The 21,194-nt window shown below is 42.6% G+C and overlaps 4 protein-coding genes across 8 annotated transcripts; all 4 read left to right on the top strand.

Moving 5' to 3' along the window:
- The first annotated feature begins 224 nt into the window (after positions 1-224).
- Positions 225-4,941, top strand: LOC116207873 (3-isopropylmalate dehydratase large subunit, chloroplastic). The gene is made up of 15 exons (XM_031540986.1): positions 225-451; positions 565-672; positions 784-954; positions 1,456-1,608; positions 1,765-1,833; positions 1,948-2,064; positions 2,518-2,592; positions 2,716-2,793; positions 2,878-2,973; positions 3,060-3,109; positions 3,196-3,250; positions 3,365-3,496; positions 3,718-3,765; positions 3,897-4,055; positions 4,511-4,941. Exons 1-15 carry the CDS (start codon positions 401-403, stop codon positions 4,649-4,651), a joined length of 1,503 nt encoding a protein of 500 aa, XP_031396846.1. The 5' UTR covers positions 225-400; the 3' UTR covers positions 4,652-4,941.
- Positions 4,942-5,890: 949 nt separating this feature from the next.
- Positions 5,891-8,658, top strand: LOC116207874. Of its 2 annotated transcripts, XR_004156980.1 has the most exons (4): positions 5,891-6,196; positions 6,344-6,472; positions 6,896-8,017; positions 8,194-8,658. XR_004156980.1 is itself a non-coding variant. In XM_031540987.1 (3 exons), exons 1-3 carry the CDS (start codon positions 5,921-5,923, stop codon positions 7,520-7,522), a joined length of 1,032 nt encoding a protein of 343 aa, XP_031396847.1. In that variant the 5' UTR covers positions 5,891-5,920; the 3' UTR covers positions 7,523-8,658. The 2 variants fall into 2 exon arrangements, 1 of the variants encoding a protein (XP_031396847.1); XM_031540987.1 differs by having other exon boundaries at positions 6,896-8,658.
- A 1,392-nt stretch (positions 8,659-10,050) lies between these two features.
- LOC116206952 (aluminum-activated malate transporter 4-like) lies at positions 10,051-13,297 on the top strand. 4 transcript variants are annotated; one of them, XM_031539792.1, is made up of 7 exons: positions 10,051-10,320; positions 10,530-10,931; positions 11,254-11,391; positions 11,476-11,742; positions 11,828-11,964; positions 12,058-12,204; positions 12,355-13,297. In XM_031539792.1, exons 2-7 carry the CDS (start codon positions 10,553-10,555, stop codon positions 13,027-13,029), a joined length of 1,743 nt encoding a protein of 580 aa, XP_031395652.1. In that variant the 5' UTR covers positions 10,051-10,320; positions 10,530-10,552; the 3' UTR covers positions 13,030-13,297. The 4 variants fall into 4 exon arrangements, with proteins under 4 accessions (XP_031395652.1, XP_031395651.1, XP_031395653.1 ...); XM_031539791.1 differs by having other exon boundaries at positions 10,051-10,323; XM_031539793.1 differs by having other exon boundaries at positions 10,051-10,361; positions 11,575-11,742.
- Positions 13,298-14,123: 826 nt separating this feature from the next.
- Positions 14,124-15,805, top strand: LOC116207008 (protein NEN4). Its single transcript, XM_031539856.1, has 5 exons — positions 14,124-14,694; positions 14,797-14,843; positions 14,950-15,013; positions 15,219-15,437; positions 15,552-15,805. The coding sequence occupies exons 1-5, from the start codon at positions 14,236-14,238 to the stop codon at positions 15,645-15,647; spliced, it is 885 nt and encodes a 294-aa protein (XP_031395716.1). The 5' UTR covers positions 14,124-14,235; the 3' UTR covers positions 15,648-15,805.
- The last annotated feature ends 5,389 nt before the right edge of the window (positions 15,806-21,194 follow it).

The raw sequence follows: 21,194 nt of genomic DNA, 5'->3' as shown, positions 1-21,194 counted from the left end.
GAGGTTCTATGGTCATTTTCAACAGAACTTTCGGCTTGATATCTGATGCATAATATAGATTACCTAGTCATGTATATACACATAGGAGGTATCGAAGAAACTTCGATAAACACATGCGCACCACCGGGCCAAATCCAATATCCTCGACCGGGGCCCGCAGACAGACAACTGAGACGGGCTGCTATGGCGTACACAAGCAAATCAATCAAAACCCAACTTGGACACAGACTCAGAGTCAGCCGCCGCCTCATTTTTCTCAGGAGCACAAGCACCTCATTTTCTTCTTCCGACATATATAAATATTCTCTCCCCCTTCCGCTTTCCCCTTCCCTTTTTTTACCTTAGCTTGTAGCTCCACCGTGCCCTCTCAGGATACAGAGGAACCGTCCCACAGCCACCAATGGCGTCCTCTGCCTTTGCTCCGCCTTCCTCGTCCTTAATCAGCAACACGGTCGGTCCCCCAGATTGAGATTGCTGCTCCTCGCGTTCATTTCTTCTATTGATTGTTGCCCGGCTAATCACTGACCCTTCTCTAAAAATTGAATTTTGTTCCCATCTAAGCAGAAAGATTTCGGCCTTTCTTCCGCAAAATGCAAGAGACCAGCTCCCAGGAGGATCGTCTCGGTCATGGCTCCGCAGCAGACACAGCGCACACCTGCCACGACAGGCTCAGTTGGGTTTTCTTTTCCGTGCGCGGGGTTTCCCTTCGATGCGTTGAACTTAATTGTTCAATCTGTTCTTATATGGGGTTTTGGGGTTCTGTTCATTGTTTGATGATTGTAGGTGAAGACTGCGATGACAATGACTGAGAAGATACTGGCGAGGGCTTCGGAGAAGCCGTCGCTGGTGCCGGGAGAGAATGCCTGGGTTAATGTTGATATCTTGATGACTCACGACGTCTGTGGGCCCGGTTCCATCGGCATATTCAAGAGAGAGTTTGGCCAAAATTCTAAGGTATCCTTAACTGAATTGCCCTGCTCTTGGTGCTTCTGTTGAATCTTATCCTTCCTTTCTTTCACTAGCAACGACGGCCTTCATTGTTGAAAAGCTTGAACTGTTGGAGAAATAGTTAGCAGCGGTTTAGAGGACAGAGAGATTTAAGGAGGGATGGGTAGAAGAGTTTTCGGAAAAGTCGAACAATTGTGTGGTAAGCTTTATCAGAGGCTACTCATTCTGGGAGGTCTTCTATCCCCCAGTTTGGGGTATTTGGTCCATCCACAAATGGTAAAGGTTTAGTCTTCAAGCAAATCCTGAATGCATATATCTCAAAAGCAACAAGTTGGGTAATTTGTATATGTTTGTTTCAACTTTTATTCTAAATATCTTAAATCTTAATATGTGAAAAGTTACGTTTGAGTTATTTTAGCTATACTTCAATCAGGTGAATTTTCTGTTAGATATGTTCTGGTGTGACTCTACTCAAAGTAATGGTTTCATTGTGTTGAAAATATTGAGGTCTGGGATCGCGAGAAGGTTGTCATCATACCCGACCATTATATATTCACAGCTGATGAACGGGCAAACCGTAATGTTGATATCTTGAGAGATTTCTGCAAGGAGCAAGATATCAAGTATTTTTACGATATCACGGATCTGAGTAATTTTAAGGTGTGGCTTTGTTCTAATCTCCATTTCATGGCATCTAGTGTTTTATTCTATACAAAAAAGTGAAGCTACCACATTACTAATCTGTGTCTTCTTCCCTTTCTACTTTAGCATGACTATATCCTGTTTCCCTCCATGAATTCAATGTACTGTTTGCAGGTTAATCCAGATTATAAGGGTGTGTGTCACATTGCTCTTGCCCAAGAAGGTCATTGCAGGCCTGGAGAGGTAATTTTTCTCCTCACTATCATCTTCTCATATTCGATACATACATATATGTTTAATTAATTATTTATTTTAAGGCTGTTTGCAGAGTATCTTACATTCTGCAATTTCCCCCAGGTTCTGTTAGGGACAGACTCCCACACATGCACTGCTGGAGCATTCGGACAATTTGCAACGGGCATTGGCAATACTGATGCTGGTTTTGTACTGGGTGCTGGAAAGATCCTTCTGAAGGTTTATAATGCTCTTATATCTCGGTGCAATTGGTTCACGTTATCATTGTTCTTTGTTTATTCATGTTGAGGAGATAGAAATATGTTGTAGTGATCTGTTGGATTTTTCCCATGATCTTTTCTGTTCTGTTAGTAGCTGACAGTTTTTCTCTTGTTGTTGGTTATGTCCATATGTTTATATCTCAATGCTCCATGATCTAGACTTTCATATTGATGATTTTCATTTTTGTGCTAATTAGAATAGAATTGGCGGGCTATCTATAAATATGTATATGTTTGTTTATATTTTGGGGACAAGCAATGATCTTTATGTAAATCATTGAAACAGCGACTGCGTGGCTTTTTCTTTTGGCTAATTATGTCATCCAGCCTAGTTTTAATTGGACCCACTTATGTGCACCACAATCATGCAACAATAATTTTGATAGGACTAATTTTGTCTATTGATTTGCAGGTTCCGCCTACATTAAGATTTGTGCTTGATGGTGAAATGCCGGACTATTTGCTTGCAAAGGACTTGATTTTGCAGGTTACTTATTTAATCTTAAGTTCTGTCTTTTCGCCCTAAAAGACATATCATAATTTCTTATTCTATTATTCCCTGTTAATATGTTGGCTTTCATAAATTTGAAACTATTAATATATGCTGTAGATTATTGGTGAAATATCTGTCGCGGGTGCAACATACAAGGCAATGGAATTTGTTGGTTCAACTGTCGAAAGTTTAAACGTAAGTAAATCTCCATTATAGAATTCATCTCAGCATTTCGGGAAACATGATGATTTATATTTAGACAATCATGTATTCTATTAGATGGAAGAAAGGATGACATTGTGCAACATGGTGGTTGAAGCGGGGGGAAAGAACGGAGTTGTTCCTGCTGACAGCACCACATTTAAGTACCTTGAGGTTGGGAAAAGTAGAATATTGTAATTGTTCATTGTTCTTGTCAGTACTAATAATTGACAAGTGCTTTTTCCCCACTTCTGCTTCAGGGAAAGACTTCTTTGCCTTATGAACCAGTTTATAGTGATCAGAGTGCGAGGTAACTTTCAGCAGTGCATTATATGCTTTGATTTTGATGTCACATGAAAAAGTTGTTTATAATGCCTTTTTTGTTTATGGCTGCAGGTTTGTTTCTGAGTATAGGTTTGATGTGTCAAAGTTGGAGCCATTGGTGGCAAAGGTGGGGGATTTTTGAACCATTTAATGTGGCATTCCCTAATAGTTACTTGAGGTAAAGGATTTTGCTGCTTTTGAATATTCTTTTGCAAATGATGTATGTTTTATAATAATACAGCCTCATTCCCCGGATAATCGAGCCTTGGCAAGAGAATGCAAGAATGTGAAGATTGACAGGGTGTACATTGGATCTTGTACTGGTGGGAAAACAGAGGATTTTCTTGCTGCTGCAAAAGTTTTCCTGGCATCGGTAGGATTCCTTCTTCATTCACTAAATTGCACTTCTATATTAGCTTGAAGTTACCAGATAGATTGAGAATGATCTGGTGTGGAGTAAAATTTTGTCACTAGTTACTGGAAAAGACCATTTCGGAAATCATTAGTCATGTGTTATGAATGTGATGGTTCATCGCTTATAGCTTTCCATTTGATCTTGTCATATGATTATTTATTCGGTCTTCAATATTGCAGGGCAAGAAGGTCAAAGTTCCCACTTTCCTTGTTCCTGCAACACAGAAGGTATTTGAACACTCTATTATCTTGGACTGTTTTAGGATAAAATCATGGAAAAGTTTTTTTTTTTTTTTTTTTTTTGGGGAACTGAACAAGAAGTAAATTGTCGACTTCTGTCTGCATATTTGATTTTATAGGTGTGGATGGACGTATATACCATGGAAGTACCAGGATCAGGTGGGAAGACTTGCTCGCAGATATTTGAGGAAGCAGGCTGTGACACGCCCGCAAGCCCTAGCTGTGGGGCCTGTTTGGGTGGGCCCAAGGATACTTATGCACGAATGAATGAGCCTCAGGCAAGTGAAATTCCTTTCACGCCACACCCTTACACATATTGTGAAATATCTACTGATGGCTTTTCTTTGGGGTTCGATAATGTGGTTCACTTAGCATGATAGATTTAGCTTCTGGCCAATAAATGTTAATATAAGGATAACCACCAGCATTGGGTTGGTCGAATAGCGAAAAGGAGCTGCTTGGGGCATGGTGACACGTTCCATTATTTGACTTACATGTGTGATTTGCGATGGGGCCTAGCTGTCTATGTCCATGGTCTTTTAAGTTGTTCACGGGCTTTGAAATGACTCTCTAAGTTGACAGAGCAATTCAGAGAAAACTAGTAGGTGTTGCAGTTGGGCTGTGATTGTTTTACAACCTGTGGTAGTTTATGGTTTTCCCCTTGGGCTTTCATCATTTAGTGAGATGCTAGTTTTTATGACTAATGACATATATTTCGTGTATGTGTATGTAGGTATGTGTTTCCACAACAAACAGGAACTTCCCGGGACGAATGGGGAACAAGGAAGGACAGATATATCTCGCTTCTCCTTACACTGCAGCTGCCTCCGCCTTGACTGGCTACGTCACTGATCCCAGAGAGTTCTTGCAGTAAATTCGGCGATTTACCATCGTAAATAAATGCATCTGTTCCGTATGGTACTATTTGATGTCAACTACAGCTTGATAGAGCTATCTATTTGTGTTGAGCTAGGATGGTGTGACTCCGAGGTGTGTTAATTTGTAGTAAGCTGGAGAGACAGAACCATGTTGAGCCAATGAAACCCGATGTGGTTTTTGCATGTATCGCAAGATTTTCATGCTTTCACTTTAATCTTATATATCTTCTATAACTAATGAAAAGGTGCTGATGTATCATCAATAAATCGAGAATTCTTCTTGTTCCTCGGGTTTTTGTCTAGGCGATCATTATTCTTGATATATTGCTGCTCCCCCGTGGTTCCTCTGGGATCGGTTAGAAGCAAGACCATCCTACAATGAGAGGTTGGCATCGGAGGGATTATCTTAGCTCTATGTGGACAGATTTCAATTATTGGATACTTTCACATCCCGTGATTATGCACGTAATATAACCATCCATCTTGAATGTAATTGGACAGCTGGTGAAACTATTGGGGAGCAAATCAAGATGATTCCGAACTTCAGGGGCCAAATTAAAACTAGGGTCCAACTTTTTGTACCTTCCTTGCAACAGACTGCAGCTTTGTTGCAGGAAGCAATGCCAGATCTGTAAACAGCTGCAAAGGTACTTCGGCTTTGACCAGTTATTCACTGCTCCGGGCTCATGCACCGCCCACTTCATACCAGCATGGGACCCACCACAAAAGCCCAGTCTGGTTTGCGATTAGGCTCTGTACACCCGGACAGAGGAGGAGTTTCTCCTCACTCCCGCCTACAGAGGAGTGCCACCTTAGGTGGTCTTCCCTTCCGCGTGAAGCTGCAGCTGAGCGCCAAAGCTCAGAGCCATGGAGCAGAGCCACAGAGAGAGAGAGAGAGGATCGTTTTGGGTCGTCGATGGTACTGTCCCTTCTGCAACGGACCAGAGAATCAGTGTCCGTTACAGATTCGGGCAGAGATTCACTGTTTCATGGCTTCAAATGGAGTTCTGCCCGGGAACCCACTTTTCCTTCTTAGCAAGGAAGGGGAGCGGGAGAATGAGAGAGAGCTACTGGGCTTCACGTACTCCGCGTGCCCTTGCGATTTCAGCTGAGGACCTCGGGGAAAAGTGTGAGCTTCCGCCTCATCCCTCATTGCACTTTCTGCTACAGTTGGCTTTATACTGTACAGAGAGAGAGAGAGAGGTCGGTTTGAGACGTGTTAGTCGTTGCTTGTACCGTTTCCACTGCAACAGACCAGAGAATAGATGTACGGTACAGATTTGGACGAAGATGTACGGTTTTACTTTTACATAGAGCTTCAAAGGGGATTAGGCCTTGGAAGCCATTCTTTCTTCTTCTTAACAGGAAAGGTGGGGAGAGAAAGAGAGAGAGGTCTCGAGTGTGGTCATTGCTGTGTGTGTTCGTTCTCCCTGAGGAGCTGCTTTCCGGTGGCTTCTGGTGGCAGAGGAGGAGGTGAGCCGTCGGAGCAGGGCGCTGGAGCTACTGGGCTTCAACTGCTCTGCATTTCCTTGCATTTTCAGGTCAGCAGCTTGGGAAAAGCCGTGAGCTTTCCGTCCCCCTCCATTGCTCTTTCTGCTGCCAAACTCTCAACGCTGTTCTGTTCAAAGTTTGCTGGACGAAAGTTGAGTTCATAGTCCTGACTGTCTGAGCGTCTTCGTTTCGTCCAGATGGCTTCCGGTTCCAGGCTGAGAAGAGGAGGTAGCAGTTCCAACGTGGGGAGGTCGAGCGGCTTCAGGCCACGAAGCCCACATTTCTGCAAAGTGGTGGTCGCCGAGTCACTTCGTCGTGGGAAAATCGTGAGTCAAGCTTTCCTTTCTTCTATTGCCAGGCAATACCTGCTAGTGCTCTAAGCTATTTAGTGCTGTTTGATCTGATCTCGTGGTTGTATAGTATGTGTGTCGACAATTAGTTCGATAGACATAAAGAAATCTGGGTTTTTCCTAGAATGGTGCGGGAGAGCTTTCTGAATTCTGTATTTCTGGTGTGAAACGATGCATTTGAAGCCCCTTTGTGGTACATCTGCAGAAAACGAAAACGGCTTTGCGTGTATTAACATCTCTGCGATCCTTCCGAGCCTAAATCATGTGAGGGTCTTTGTCTTATATTTTGGAGTGTTAAGTGGTTGTGTAGAGAGCACACAGAGTTACTTTCATTCTTGAGTTATTGGTGCGCTCTTCATGATCTTCTGGGCATTGATCTATTTGTCTATTAACTATCAGGAAATCCCCCTGAAATTCGTCAGAAAATATGGACATGACCTGTTAAACCAAGTAGTGCTCAAGGTCCCGGGTAATGACGAGTGGTTAGTAGCAGTGGAACAGGCTCATGGCAAACTTTGGCTTGGGGAAGGCTGGAGGGAGTTCCAGGATCATTACTGTCTCATACAAGGATCCTTTCTACTGTTTCAACTGGACAACCTCATTGGCTTTCATGTGTTGATATTTGACAGGACTGCCACAGAGATTGACTATCCTGCGAGGAATCCTCGTGGAGTAAGCTCGGAGCTGACTGATAAATTTATTCCATCTGAGACAAAGGATGACAGTGATGATTCTCTTGCTGAAAACCATTCTGATTCTGAGCCCAAACCAGAGCAGAGGCAGTGTAAGCGACGGCGTCGACCTCTCAAGCCTTCAAAACAACGGAGACCTCGAGTGCCAGTCGAAGTTGATGACAGTTCCTCTGCTTTTTCTCTGAGTACCCAATCAGAGTATTCTGCAAATTCTCTGAGTACCCATTTGGAGTATGAATCTGATGGCTCAAAACCTGAAAGTAGGAGGCTTGGAGGGCCACAGAGACAGAAGGGAAACCACTTGCCCCGAGGATCAGCCAGTACATTTTTTTAGTAACATATAAGTTGTGCATTTCTTTTTCTTAACCTTCTACATAGATCTGGAAACAATTTCTAGCATATATGATTTCAAATTAGGATTTTCTTTGTCATTGCATAATGTAGGTAAAATAGGATTGGCGACGCACTATTTGCCTTCGGGTTCTCTTGAAGCTCTTGAAGCTACGAAAAGATTTCGACTTTTTATTTCTAGTTCAATGAAACTCATGAAACTCGTGAAGCTCTTGAACTAGAAATGAAAAGTCGAAATCTTTTCGCAGCTTCACGAGAACCCGAAGGCAAATACTGCGTCGCCAATCCTACTTTACCTACACTATGCAACGACAAAGAAAATCCTAATTTGAAATCATATATGCTAGAAATTGTTTCCGGATCTATGTAGAAGGTTAAGAAAAAGAAATGCACAACTCATATGTTACTAAAAAATTGAATGGACATTGAGTATTATTTTCCTAGAAGCTCTCTTGCTCGGTGTTGCTTCTGTGCCAATGTAACGGGCTGTTAATACATGCTAAACTTCCTTCGTGCTTTAAACAACAAAGTTCCACACCGGTGAAGCCATTTTAGCTTTTAAATATTATTAAAAGAATTCTGCTACAGTGTGATACAACTGATAAGGGAATCATTACTTTTTGCTTCAATCTTGGCTATTATTATTTTGCGCAGAGCATATGTAAAAATTTCATGAGCTCAGCAAAGATAAAGACAGGACTCCCTCCCGTGGAGCTGGGGCATGAGGGCAAATCCTGGCCCGTGAAGATGCTATGCTACCCAGAGGAGCGCCAGGGTAGGCTCTGCCGTGGTTGGGCTGCTTTCTTGGACAGTAATGCTGTGCGTGCCGGAGATGTCTGCTTCTTTGAGCTGCTCAAGAGGAACGTGTTCTACGTTCACATATTTAGGTGTTCTGCTCATTAGTAGTCTTAGCATGCCAGTCTGATGGCTGAATTCACGAGTTTCATTTTTTTGCATTGTGCTTATGCAGAACTACTCTAACTATGGACTTTAGTTGCCTGTGTATTAGGTTTCATCAATTATGTGTCGTCTGTGATCTTATTTTATGGGGATAATTAGTTGACCTGGTGAATGACTGGTATTTCATTATCTGAGTAAATCTTTTGAAAGCTTGCTTTATATTTTGCATGAAACCTCATATTGGACCATGTGTTATATTGCATCTGCCAGTTGCCGATCAAAGATGCAATTCAGCTTGAGAATTGCGTCTAACTGTTAAAAGGGTAGTTAGGACTCGCCGAGTAAAAGGTCGTTACAGATACTCGAGACAAGGTTTGTCAACAGATCCCTCTCGGACCTTTGCCAGAATCCATGTACCTTGTTTTCCATTATAGTATTGCCTGTTTGAAAATATAACTGTTTAGTTGCTGCGGGGTCCTAGTATCAGGCCAATGTCCAATCCCTGATGCTGACCGAGTTTAGATAAGCTGAGACGGAGATTAAAAGATGCCGATGTCCGATCCCCGCACCGTGCTTGTTAAAGGCCAGACTCCTCTCCTCAGTGGAAGTTATATCCGATTGAGCTCTTCCATTTCAGGCCTTCCACCCGCACATAGCATGTCCGAGCATGCCAAGCAATCTTAGTGACAACCACTTCAATGGACTTCCCCCACAAGTTATAAACTGCTCCATTCTCACTGCTCTGCTTGTTCCATTAAATCTCTAGGACCCTCCCCGGTAGAAGATCTCTGCTCTCTTGTTCATCACCTTGGGGAAGTGTTCGGTCCCATCTTTCGTCTTGCCATTTTATCAGGAGTTGACACTAGTTTGAGCACAACCATAAGAGGATTCAATGAGAAGATTCTGTACAGTCATGATTGGTCAGGGTGATTAAATGAAAGAATAGAAGCATGAGCATCGTGCGAACGTGATGGGCTCGACTTCCTGCAAATCGATGTGTTTCCCAAACCTAATATCTTTATGTTAGCCAAACTCAATATTAAAGTGTTTGGGGAATAAAAAAGTCTATCAGCCTCAAATTCTTGCCGGATTAGAATATTGCCTCTGAGCATGGTCAAGCTCAGATTTAGATCCTATCAACTCAGCCTCTCAGTAACCTTTCTTTTAGTTAATACTTTAAGAACAAAGGATATTCTGGTAGATCTTTCGAGCAAGAACTTTATTTGCTCTTTTACCATAAACCTCAGGCTCGTCCCGGTAATCCAAGTCCATCAGGGAAGTTGATGAAGCCGTCCTGGTTAAGATAGCTGGTCAGAAATCTGGAAAGATGACTGAGCATCGCTGTTTTGTTCTTCTTTTTCCGGTTAGTCGCTTTCAATGGTAGGAATCAATCAGGAAAATTATTGGAGAGGTGATGGTGACAGGGGAGTGGATTATTGCTAGAATCTCAGGACTATTCATTAATCATCGCAGCCCTAATCACCAATATTCAATTCATAAAACGACGTCACTTCGATCCAACTACTATTCAAACTTTTCCCACATCTCATCTTTATCTCCCTCCCTGGCCCATTCCATATCTTCTATGTCAACGGTTTTGCCTTTTTCCTCATAACAGAAGCTTCATCTCTTCGGCATAAGAATAAAGACAGCAATCATTATCAACCACCGCATGATACTTCGAGCTTTCCATAAGCCCTGCCGCTTTGCTCATCCGCATCCCTCTTTTTCTTTCATGAGTATACTTTAGCGTGGGCACCATTATGAGAGTGGCATAAAAGTTGATATCATATCTTTCCAACAAATTGATATGACTGTCTATACGTTGGGTGACTCCGTGTCCATTTTTCAATTATCGTCTCGAAGAGAGGCTCATTCGAAGTGGTAACTCGTTCCTTGTACTAGCAGCATTGGTTTTATAGGTAGAGCATATTGATGCTCCGGATCCTTTTCCTGATTGTTACGTGTTGATTCTTTGTTTCTCTGTGATACGTTCTTGAGCATTGCTCTATGCTTGCCGAGTGGCTAAACTGAGTGACCCGGACTCCAGTAGAGAAAAAATACTCACCTTTGCAATGCTTTCTTTGCAGGGTAGGTTGTTCAAGTAGAACAGATGGCAGCGCCCGAAATCGGTTCGTTTAGGCATGGCAGTTTCTCGGACAGGAGCAAGGAACGGCTCCTGCCCCCGAGAAAAGGCTACTCTGATTTCGGGCTCAACAGCTCCGGCAGCAGCTTCACCAGCATCAAGCACCAGTGCTTCCGGTCGCTCTCTGACAAGATTTGCAATCTGTGGAAAGGGTTGCAAGATGGTTGGGCTAAGCTGTGGGAAATGGGCCGGTCTGATCCTCGGAAAGTTGTCTTTGCAATAAAAATGGGGCTGTCCTTAGCACTCGTGTCCCTCGTAATCTTCCTCAAAGAGTCCCTGCAGAATATGAGCCAGTACTCCATCTGGGCTATCCTTACTGTCGTGGTTGTCTTTGAATTCACCGTAGGTATTACTTTTTCCCAGGAAAAAAGGACCATGATTTCAGTTTTCGCAACTACCTTGCTTCTGTCCCTGAATATGTTGAGTTATATATTCTGAGATTCATCATTTGGGAGAAGTAAGAATAAAAGGACTGGAATCCAAACTCTGCATGGTTTTGTGCATCTTATGTGCGAGAAAAATGAAATCTTACGAGAAAGCCAAAGAGTCTGAGATAATTATACAGGATTGATTCAATAAAGACTAGCCAATTTTTTATGGCCATATTTATTTCTGTTGAGTGTAATCGAGACATGGTCAGGATACTGATGTTAGATTTCTATTTGTAGGTGCAACCCTTAACAAAGGGTTCAATCGTGCCCTGGGTACGCTCTCAGCAGGAGGGCTTGCTCTTGGCATCGCTGAACTGTCAACTTTGGCTGGTGTTTTCCAGGAAGTCATCATGATAATTAGCATTTTCATAGCAGGTGCGGACATTCATAACCGAGTTCATAACTGAATTCTGAAGAAATATGCTTCTCAATCAAAGGTTAACTTGTTTAGTTGTGCAGGATTTTGTGCAAGCTATGTAAAGCTATACCCGACAATGAAGACCTATGAATATGGTTTTCGGGTTTTCCTGCTGACTTACTGCATCGTGATGGTATCAGGAAGCTCATCCACATTTTTTGAGACGGCCTTTTACCGGCTAATGCTGATTGCTGTCGGAGCTGCAATAGGTTTGGTTGTAAATATATTTATATACCCGATCTGGGCAGGGGAGGACCTCCACAAGTTGGTCGTGAAGAACTTCAAGGGTGTCGCCACCTCCTTAGAAGGTAGTGTAGGTTCGGTTTTTCAGTTCTAACTAAGATTTCACTGGCAAACAATTCTCAGCTAATTGAATAAAACTTTTAAATTTAGGGTGTGTTGATAATTACTTGCAATCTGTGGGATACGAGAGAATTCCGTCGAAGATTCTGATGTACCAGGCTTCCGATGATCCAGTGTACAGTGGATACAGAACTGCTGTGCAATCGACTTCTCAGGAAGAATCACTGGTGCCAATTCTATACATCACTGGTTTTAAGTTCAACTCTAGTTTTCTTAATGGGGTGGTGTGCAGAGAGTTTAATGTAAATATTCCATGGCAGGTGGAATTCGCGATATGGGAGCCTCCTCATGGGCCTTACAAGACATTCAATTATCCGTGGAAGGACTATGTCAAAGTAAGCGGAGCTCTGAGGCACTGTGCTTTCATGGTCATGGCAATGCATGGATGCGTACTCTCGGAAATTCAGGTTAGCCTGATAGGACCATTGCTCTTTCCTGGTTGCACTTCTCGAAATGATATTTCTCTTTTTGGCCTCACTCTTCGCCTACCGATTCCGTTAGGAATATGCATAGACTAGACTAATAATATGCTCCGTTTCTCTTCTTCCAACTTCAAGGCTCCAGAAGGGAAGAGGAAAGTCTTCCAAAGCGAGCTCCAGAGAGTAGGCACCGGAGGTGCAAAGGTGCTCCGTGAGCTCGGAAACAAAGTGGAGAAAATGGAAAGACTAAGCACCGGGGATATCCTCCAAGAAGTCCATCAGGCTGCAGAGGAGCTCCAGATGAAGATCGATGAGAAATCATACCTCTTGGTAAACTCGCAGAGGTGGGGGATCGTGGAACATCCAGAGGAACCATCGGAAGAACACGACCACGTTCAAGACGTTATTAAAGATGTTCCTGATAGTCAGCAACAGGTTGTGATAAACTCGCTCAGTGACATGGGCGAACCTCAGAACCCGAGCATCATCGTGGGGTCCACGGGCCTCCAGGAATCCATCACGTCCGATAACACTATCAAGAGGCCGATCATATCCTGGCCCCGGCTGTCCTTCAGCGCGAATTCAGTGCTGAACGAGCAGGAGTCTAAGGTGTACGAGAGCGCTAGTGCTCTATCCCTGGCGACTTTTGCTTCGCTTCTGATCGAGTTTGTCGCAAGGCTTCAGAACCTTGTGGACGCATTCGAGGAGCTCAGCGAGAAGGCCAACTTCAAGGATCCCATGGAGCTGGACGTGAAGGAAAGGGCGGGCGGGTTCTGGGACAGGTTTCTGAGGTTTGCTCGGTTGAAATCCTGAAACTTTGTTTCCGTTCCGAGGTTGTTTCTTTATCATTGCTCGTTGGGCACGTACTCCCAATTTTTGAAGCCAGAGTAGGCTATATATTCAACTGAAAGGGAAAAGGATGAGAAGATGACTGCAACTTCCTCCTCCTCCTTTGTTGCACATTGTTACTGTATGCTCATAGTTTCTGTACTTTCAACTGTATAAGGCCGGTCGATTCATTTATTTCCTGGCATATTTATTCAGACATGAACTAATGAATACACAAACCAATTCACGCTTCCACTGCCGGTTGAACACCAACATGTGACTTCCTTTGGTATTATTCGGACAGCATCTACACAGGAGACTGTCAATGAGACTTGGGTGACCACATTTGTCTCAATACTTATTCCGGTTTTCAAAGGGCTCAATTGACTCGAGGATGGACTTTTACATGTTAAAGAAAGCTGCATTAGCTAGGAAACAGCAATTGTTTGTGATTGTGGATAACATCAAAATTGCCTAATCAAATGGTTGATCATGACTGGAAGCAAGTCCCAGAGCAAAGTTTGCTCTTCAAAGGCCATTCCCATGGCCATGGATGATTCCATCATTGGGCCTGAACCTAGGCTCATTATGGGTTCTTAACAGGCCGAATTTGATTTCAACTGAAAGGCCCACGAGTTCAGATTTTGTTAGAACATTGTCTTGCACATGAAATTTGGAATAAATTCCTCTCCAATTCCTCTGCATGGGACCACTCCGTTTCGGGCAATTGAACCACAACTCTTGCTTCCGGATATATCTAACATCCTCTTGCATCTCCTCATGGATGAAGGAACCTCGGAATTTCCCGGTGAGATTCCCGAGAAGGTTTTGCTGGAAAACGTTTAGAAAGCCCAAGGGGAAGGGCATTTCTGGATCAGCCACAGCTCATAATATTCCCTCCCCATTCCTCTAGTCATCCATAAGACATCCTTGATAAGCTAAGGACCATTTCATTCACCAATCTTTTCTTAACACTTAACTTGAACCACAAGAAAATCAATCTCTTGTTGCAAGAATTCTATTCCCCTCCTGGAAACAGTTTATAAAACTCGGGCAATATTACCATGACAGGATCAGCTTGACCAATCAACGACTAAAGGTGGCAGAATCCCGACTTTCAGGATTCCCTCTGAGATTGTACCTGTTCGTGATAAGACGCAACAAGGACAGAAGTAATAAAGACTAGTGGGAATGGATGCATCAGGTTGCATCCACTCATGGAAAAGCCACAGAACAGAAATAGTCTTCTTCGACCTGGAAACGACCGTTCCAAGGAGAACCGGGCAAGGCTTCTCTGTGCTGGAGTTCGGAGCCATTGTTGTCTGTCCGTGGAAGCTCGTGGAGCTCGAAAGCTACACCACGCTCATAAGACCCAAGGACCTCTCCATGGTCGCCTTGAGGTCGGGTCGGAGGGATGGGATCACACGCGATGCCGTAGCTGACGCCCCCACATTCGAGGAAGTGGCGGACAAGATATTCAACATCTTGAATGGCAGGGTATGGGCGGGCCACAACATTCAAAGGTTCGATTGCATCCGGATCAAGGAAGCATTTGCTGCGACCGGAAGGGCCCCTCCTTCACCTGTTGGAGTGATCGATTCTTTAGGTGTGTTAACGGAAAAGTTCGGCCGTAGAGCTGGTAATATGAAGGTATGCACCTCTTTTTGTTTCTGTTAAAGCTCTTGAATGATTATTGCATGATCGATATGACCTGAATTTTGTTTTTTTAATCTCCATGGCACGATCTTGTAGATGGAAACATTGGCAGCTTATTTTGGACTAGGACAACAAAAGCACAGGTGCAAAGATCGAAATAATTACTGTACATATAGCCATTGGTCTGGACTAGAATATTACTTTAATTTGCCCGACCCAACTGATTGTATTGATTTTTGATGAGCTTAGGAGTCTCGATGACGTGCGGATGAACCTTGAGGTCGTCAAGCACTGCGCAACTGTTCTCTTCCTGGTACGAACTTCATTTGACCTTTCATAGCATACATATATTAGATATAGCACATTAACAATTCAGTATATTGGATGATTCGAACTTGATCAGGCTTTGGCCTAAACCTCCACAATCCACGTTCACGACGGAGTTGAATAAACCTAGATCAAATGGAATTCTTGCTGTTTTGTTATTCATTTATTCATGTTACACTTGGAATTAGCAGGAATCGAGCCTACCTAGAATATTGGTAGGCAAGTGGCATCCTTCTTCCTCGATCATAACTCGAAGCAGAAGCCATAACAATCACGGGAAACTGCCCAGCAGAACATCATCCTTGGAAGAATCAGTTGAATCTATGAATACCAACTCGAGGAAATCTCCCCCAGCTTCGACCTCCATAAGAAGACCTCTTCCGTATTCTAGAGGAACCAGCCTTGGCAAGGTCTAATTCAACCCTTTTTATCCAGCTTTTAATCAGTGACTGCAAGATTTAATAAACATGACAATTAATCTTATAATTGATTGCAATGTTATACGTGTAATGATTTTTTAACAGATGACAGAGGGAGTGAAGAACCTCCTAAACAAAGCTCAGCAAGGGAGCCAACCACTCACCAACTTGCTCAAACACTCCCATTCACTTCTCAGATAATCGATCCAGAGGCATGTTCGTCCTGTCGCCTTTTATATGTATTCAAAGACGGCTCGAACGATTCCTTTCGTTTCTTAGAAGATGAGTGATGGAAAATAATCTGATGCTCCAAGGGCCAACGCTTTCATGCATATAATATTTGTTTCTTTGCCGTGATTTATGGCGCATGAATTTTTCACTACCGGACTGACTTGGCTGTTATATTAAAACGCATTAAATATCGTTCCAAGGAAAAACAAAAAAGACATGATCAGTCGATGGATATATATTATATATACACACGTAATCAATCAACTCAATTTTCTCCGTTGGTCACAGTCCCCATGTAGATACAATCGATTCGACGTAGACAGTAGTTCTATCATTTGTATCATCATACCGTGCTATGGTCTTATTCCCAACATTGAACTCCACCACTTGTTTCACATCCTTCTCCATTACCATTCCTCCATGGCCTCGGCTCGTCACCTAACCAACCGGTCTTGAGAAGTTTGTCTCGATTGGAACCCTCAAAATGTGCACACTCCTTCGTCCATACTCCTTTGTCGACCAGATCCTGACCTCTCGGTAGTTCCATACTGAGCTCATCATGACAATGCTCAGGCAGCCATATAGCATCCCGACCTCAAAGTAGTCCTCCCTCCTGAGCGTGTCGGGCAGCAGGGGCACCTCCCTGATCCATGGAACAATGTCAACTGAATAAGGAATTTCATTACAGAACAGTCGATTTCTGACGAACCATTGGAGTCATAGAACTGAGTAAATTTAATTAATGTTCTCTGATAAACCAAAACCGATAAACAATTAGAGTTCTCAGTACTTTGAATAATATATATTTGGTCGAGACCAATAGACCATAAGGGCGTGAACAAATAGATAATTCAGACTACAAGAACTCTCACTGGATCCTCGAAAAACTGGTCATCACCTGAAGTCCTCCTTCACAGCATCGAAGAACATCAGGGCATTTGTCGGCAACTCTGAGTCGTCAAAAAATGGATATGTGACGACCCGGTGATGGCACCCATTGACCGTAGGCCCGGTGTAGAAAGCGCCCGATGGCCAGTAAGGGAATGGGAAGCCACCCGTATCACCGTGTGTCCAAGAGTTCCTCCTATAGGAGAATATATAGGGACGGGCACTCCGGCGATCGCAACCGCCTTGAAATCCTCGCTTGCTCCATCATATGTGAGACCAGAGAGAATTTCGGCATCCCAGGGCTTGTCAGGGCAGAATCCTGTTATCCTCCTTGTAACGGGGTTCGACAACACGAATTCCGACTCGGCACTACTAATGAGCAACAGGCCATTGCACGAGCCAAATCAGGCTTAAAAGTCACGTCCGGTCTATTCATGCTATCAAGACTCAAGAACCCGTGCTCCACATTACTTGTTATTGAATATCTATCATTAATTTATTCAATTAATATCTCTATTGTTTAAAATGATGACAAAATTAATTCATTGAAGGAAAAATAATTCACTCCTTCAAGTACTTAATGCAGATCACTCACCACAATGCTTAATCTGTTGAGATGATAACTTCTCTGTTCCAGTCTCAGCACTTTTTCAAAAAGCAACACCGGGCACTGTTGAATATGATTTTCTGTTTGAGAACCGAAATACGTACCTCTTGGTATACTGTGAAACAAAAGACCCTAGTTTCCAGCAAATACCCGCCTTCTTCACCACCGGAACAGACCATCAATCTACCCGCAGCTTGACCCCCATAGACCAATCACAAATTGCTGGAGCAGGTTGCTAAATCCAGTTCAGTTCTGTTGTTTAATTTTACTATTTCTGCAGAACTCATTCTCACACTCACACAGGACAGAGTGAGGTGAAGGAAGAAAGAAAACATATATTCACTCTGCAGAACGGAGTTTTGAGTACGAGGAACAATACATAAAAGAGAGACAGAACAGAAACTGCTCTCAAACGAATGAAGAAACTGCAGAACTGCTCCTGCACTCACGTCTAACAATCCTTAAATGGCTACAAAGTCCCTATAAGCAGAGTAACTAGAACTTAAGGACCTAACTGCATATTAATAAAACTGCTTAACAAACAAAGAAACTACAGACGTTTAACAAAGACATAGCAGCTCTCGGACAACATCTAACAATTTCTCTTGGATTTCAAAAAATATTTTGAAAGCTCCAAACAATCATGGACTGGAGATGTTTGAATCGTTTCTGAAAGCTAACTCGAATAACAATTTTTTGGGAACAGTCGAAACATCCTACGTATCAATTGCGGTATTTTATATTCGTCTGTCTAGAGCTAATCTAGGAAACAATACGATGCCAACAAGACGAATTATTAAATAGGTGCTTGAGAATTTTATAGGCTACACGCAAAAGTTTGAAAATCCATAGGTACAAAATGTTTCCGCTCGTCCACTCTGTGAGTACCTCGGTATAAGTCAAAAGAAGGGCTAGTTTAAAACGAACTGGTTATGCTAATACAGCTTCAGCAGAAGTACAATATGAGGCCTGATCCCCTGCAAGACTTGCCCTACCTAGTACCTACATTATCCATAACATAAAAGGAAAGCTCGTACCTTTAGGCTCATGCAATTGGATCATAAATATAAGTTCAATAATTGAAGTTTGAAATCATATACCCCGCGATGTTTTCTGTGTCTACAGATCTCATATGCCTAGATTGGACTTTAAGCTATGCTTGGTATGAAATGCGTGGACGCATCACAAATATGAATAATTCATATAAAACTGGAAAATATTTTATGGAGGCAATTATATTCAGTTCCATCTGGTACCTTTCTACAATTTGAGGTATGAATTCATTTATAATCGGAATCAACTTGAGGACGGAGGAATACCTTTCTACAATGAGCAACATGAAGCAAAGAAGAACCCGAACAGAACGTTTCTCAGAAGTGACAGAACAAGCTGTTGGTTGGGACCTCTAATATAACGTTGCCTAAGGAGCCCAACAGGAGCAAACTCTAGATGAAAATATGGGGCAGACTTACGAGCTTCCACAGTCGTAGCAGCTCAGGGAGTATGACCCTAAAGAAATGGGACTGCTCCTGCTTGTAATGGGTCCGACGAAGCTGCTCATCCCTTCCAGTTCTCGGAGAACATCGAAGCCATCGGGATAAGCAGTTTCGTCTGAACCGATTACAATGGAGAATGACTAAGAGCTTGCAGTCACAATATGTTCCAAGCAGAGACTAATGAAATGATAAAAGAGTGAACTTTTTCACACCCAAGACTCTTCCTACAATGGGCATGCTTCCCGGAGGAATTCCGAGTGGACTGCAAAGGCTCAGCTTTCTTTTCTATCAGAGAGTAGGGCAAAGAATGGCTGTAATGAATGACCAATGGAAAGGAAAAAGGTACGGGCCGTATCTTTTGTCCACCATGGAGAGTTTCTTCCCCAACGCAACCAACTTTGCAGCAGAGAGATCAAGATGGTCTGATTCCTGGAGATCCTTGCAGGGTCTTAATTTCCACTTTCAGCAAAGAGACAGACTGTGTCTATAGAAAAGAGGCTCAGAGGGCTAACTTGTCAATCGTGCAATCAAAAAAAGAGAATCTGAGGTTATGAAACTGATCAGGATAGAGCATAGTTTACCTACACTTATGTCATCCTAGGTGTTTAATTGAGCTCCTGAACTGTTTGGATATGGTTATTTCAAATACCCCATGCTCGAAACTAATACAATTGCGAAGAATTGCTTTCATCCGGGAAGGCAATTTACATCGGACTTTCGACATCCTCGATATGACAATGAAGGAGAATATATATGTGCGTTCTTTTCAGTAGAAACTGATGGAATGTGTTGGAGTATTGTCTCAGTGCTGCTGATGTTGTCTATCCCGTGTTTATTCATTGTTTGATATCTATCTGTTTGAGTCTTGACTAATCATTTGGTTAGCTCAGACCAATCTGTTTTTGTATGTGTCGGAATGTCTTACGATCAGGACGAGCTGCTCGAAAAATAATGTGATGTATGAGATTTCTAAGGCCGAATACTATTTAAGTTGAACATCAGCTATCTGTTTATCACCTCAAATTCGGCTTGGGTGAGCCGACACAAACTCCTGCGCAAGCCAAATGGACCCGTGTCAAGTGTTGATAAATCAGGTTCCAAACTATATTTTAAACATGCAAAAGTGATAACTTGCAGGAAGATGCAGCAAAACCATGATGCAGCAATCACAAAATGGTCGAGCCAAGTATCCTTAATGGAAAAACAAGCCAAGAGAAAAACCATATGGCATATCACCTGATTTTTCGTGAAAACTAGCAAACAATGAAACAATACACTATATCGGTCACGTAGTGGACTTTTTAATCTGAAAGAGAATAATGCAGCTGCAATCTTCAACTCATATTTTTTCCTCACCTCCCGACGGTCTTTTTAATTATTCTAAGTAACAAATGAAGATATTAAATATAGCAGCCAACGGATCATGCACAGAGAATTGAGTCTGCTGCAAATTAATACATTTTTTCTTTTGGTGCTCATTCCGAACGTTTTCTTTGGTGTATTTTTATTTGTAACGCTACGAGGCATTCTTGGTCTATTGGCTCGTTTATACCACTTGACTATTATATGATTGATCTGACTTGAAATTCCTTTTTTCCTGCCCTAATCCTGTCCAGATGGAAACACTGGTCGCCTATTTTGGACAAGGACAACAAAAGCACAGGTACAAAAATCGAAATAATAACACTATCTAGCCTTTGGTCTGGACTAAAATTAATTTAATTTGTCCTTGCCAACTGATTGTATTGATTTTTTTATGAGCACAGGAGTCTCAATGACATCTGGATAAACTTCGAGGTTGTCGAACACTGTGCAACCATTCTCTTCGTGGTATGTAATTCACCTAACCTTTCATAGTATACACATTCCGATATATGGCACAATTCACAAACACACGATAATTTGAATTTGATCATGCTTTTGCCTGCTCTGTACATTTGCACTGGGGTTGAATGAAAATCAGGTTAAATCGACTTCTTGCTGTTATATTATTCATATCTTTGTGTTGTCATTGGAAGTAGCAGGAATCCACTCTACCAATAACATTGGAGGGGAAGTGGCGGCATCAAAGACGCTGTAACTGTTACTGAATCCTTGAAAAACTGGTCATGACCTGAACTCCACCTTCACGGCAAGCACGTGAGGGCATGTGGAATAATGTACATTCGCTGGTTAGAACTGACATAATGCGATGATGGAAAAGGCTACACAACACGAGGTGTGTTGGAACTTGCAATTATTAGTTGTTATCAATGGATATCATGAAATTCTGTATTATTCTCCTGGATGATCTGGTACATGGGTTCCAGAAGACGAATTCAGACTCACCGGTCCTGATTAGTAACAGGCCATGGCATGAGCCAAATATCGTTGGCTTAAAGGTCAATTCGGTCCATTCATGCCATCAAGAATCAAGGTTCCGTGTTTCCTATTGCCGTCATGGTGCAGAGGGAGAAATTCTCGCGGTCAATGAGTACGTGAAGTGACCAACTGATCCTCGTGTGCTTCCAGAGAAGCGAATTGCCG

Source organism: Punica granatum, chromosome 5 (genome assembly GCF_007655135.1).
Source record: "Punica granatum isolate Tunisia-2019 chromosome 5, ASM765513v2, whole genome shotgun sequence".
NCBI classification, from domain to species: Eukaryota; Viridiplantae; Streptophyta; class Magnoliopsida; order Myrtales; family Lythraceae; genus Punica; species Punica granatum.
Note: the sequence above shows the minus strand (reverse complement) of the source record. Positions and strands in the feature narration are given on the sequence as shown.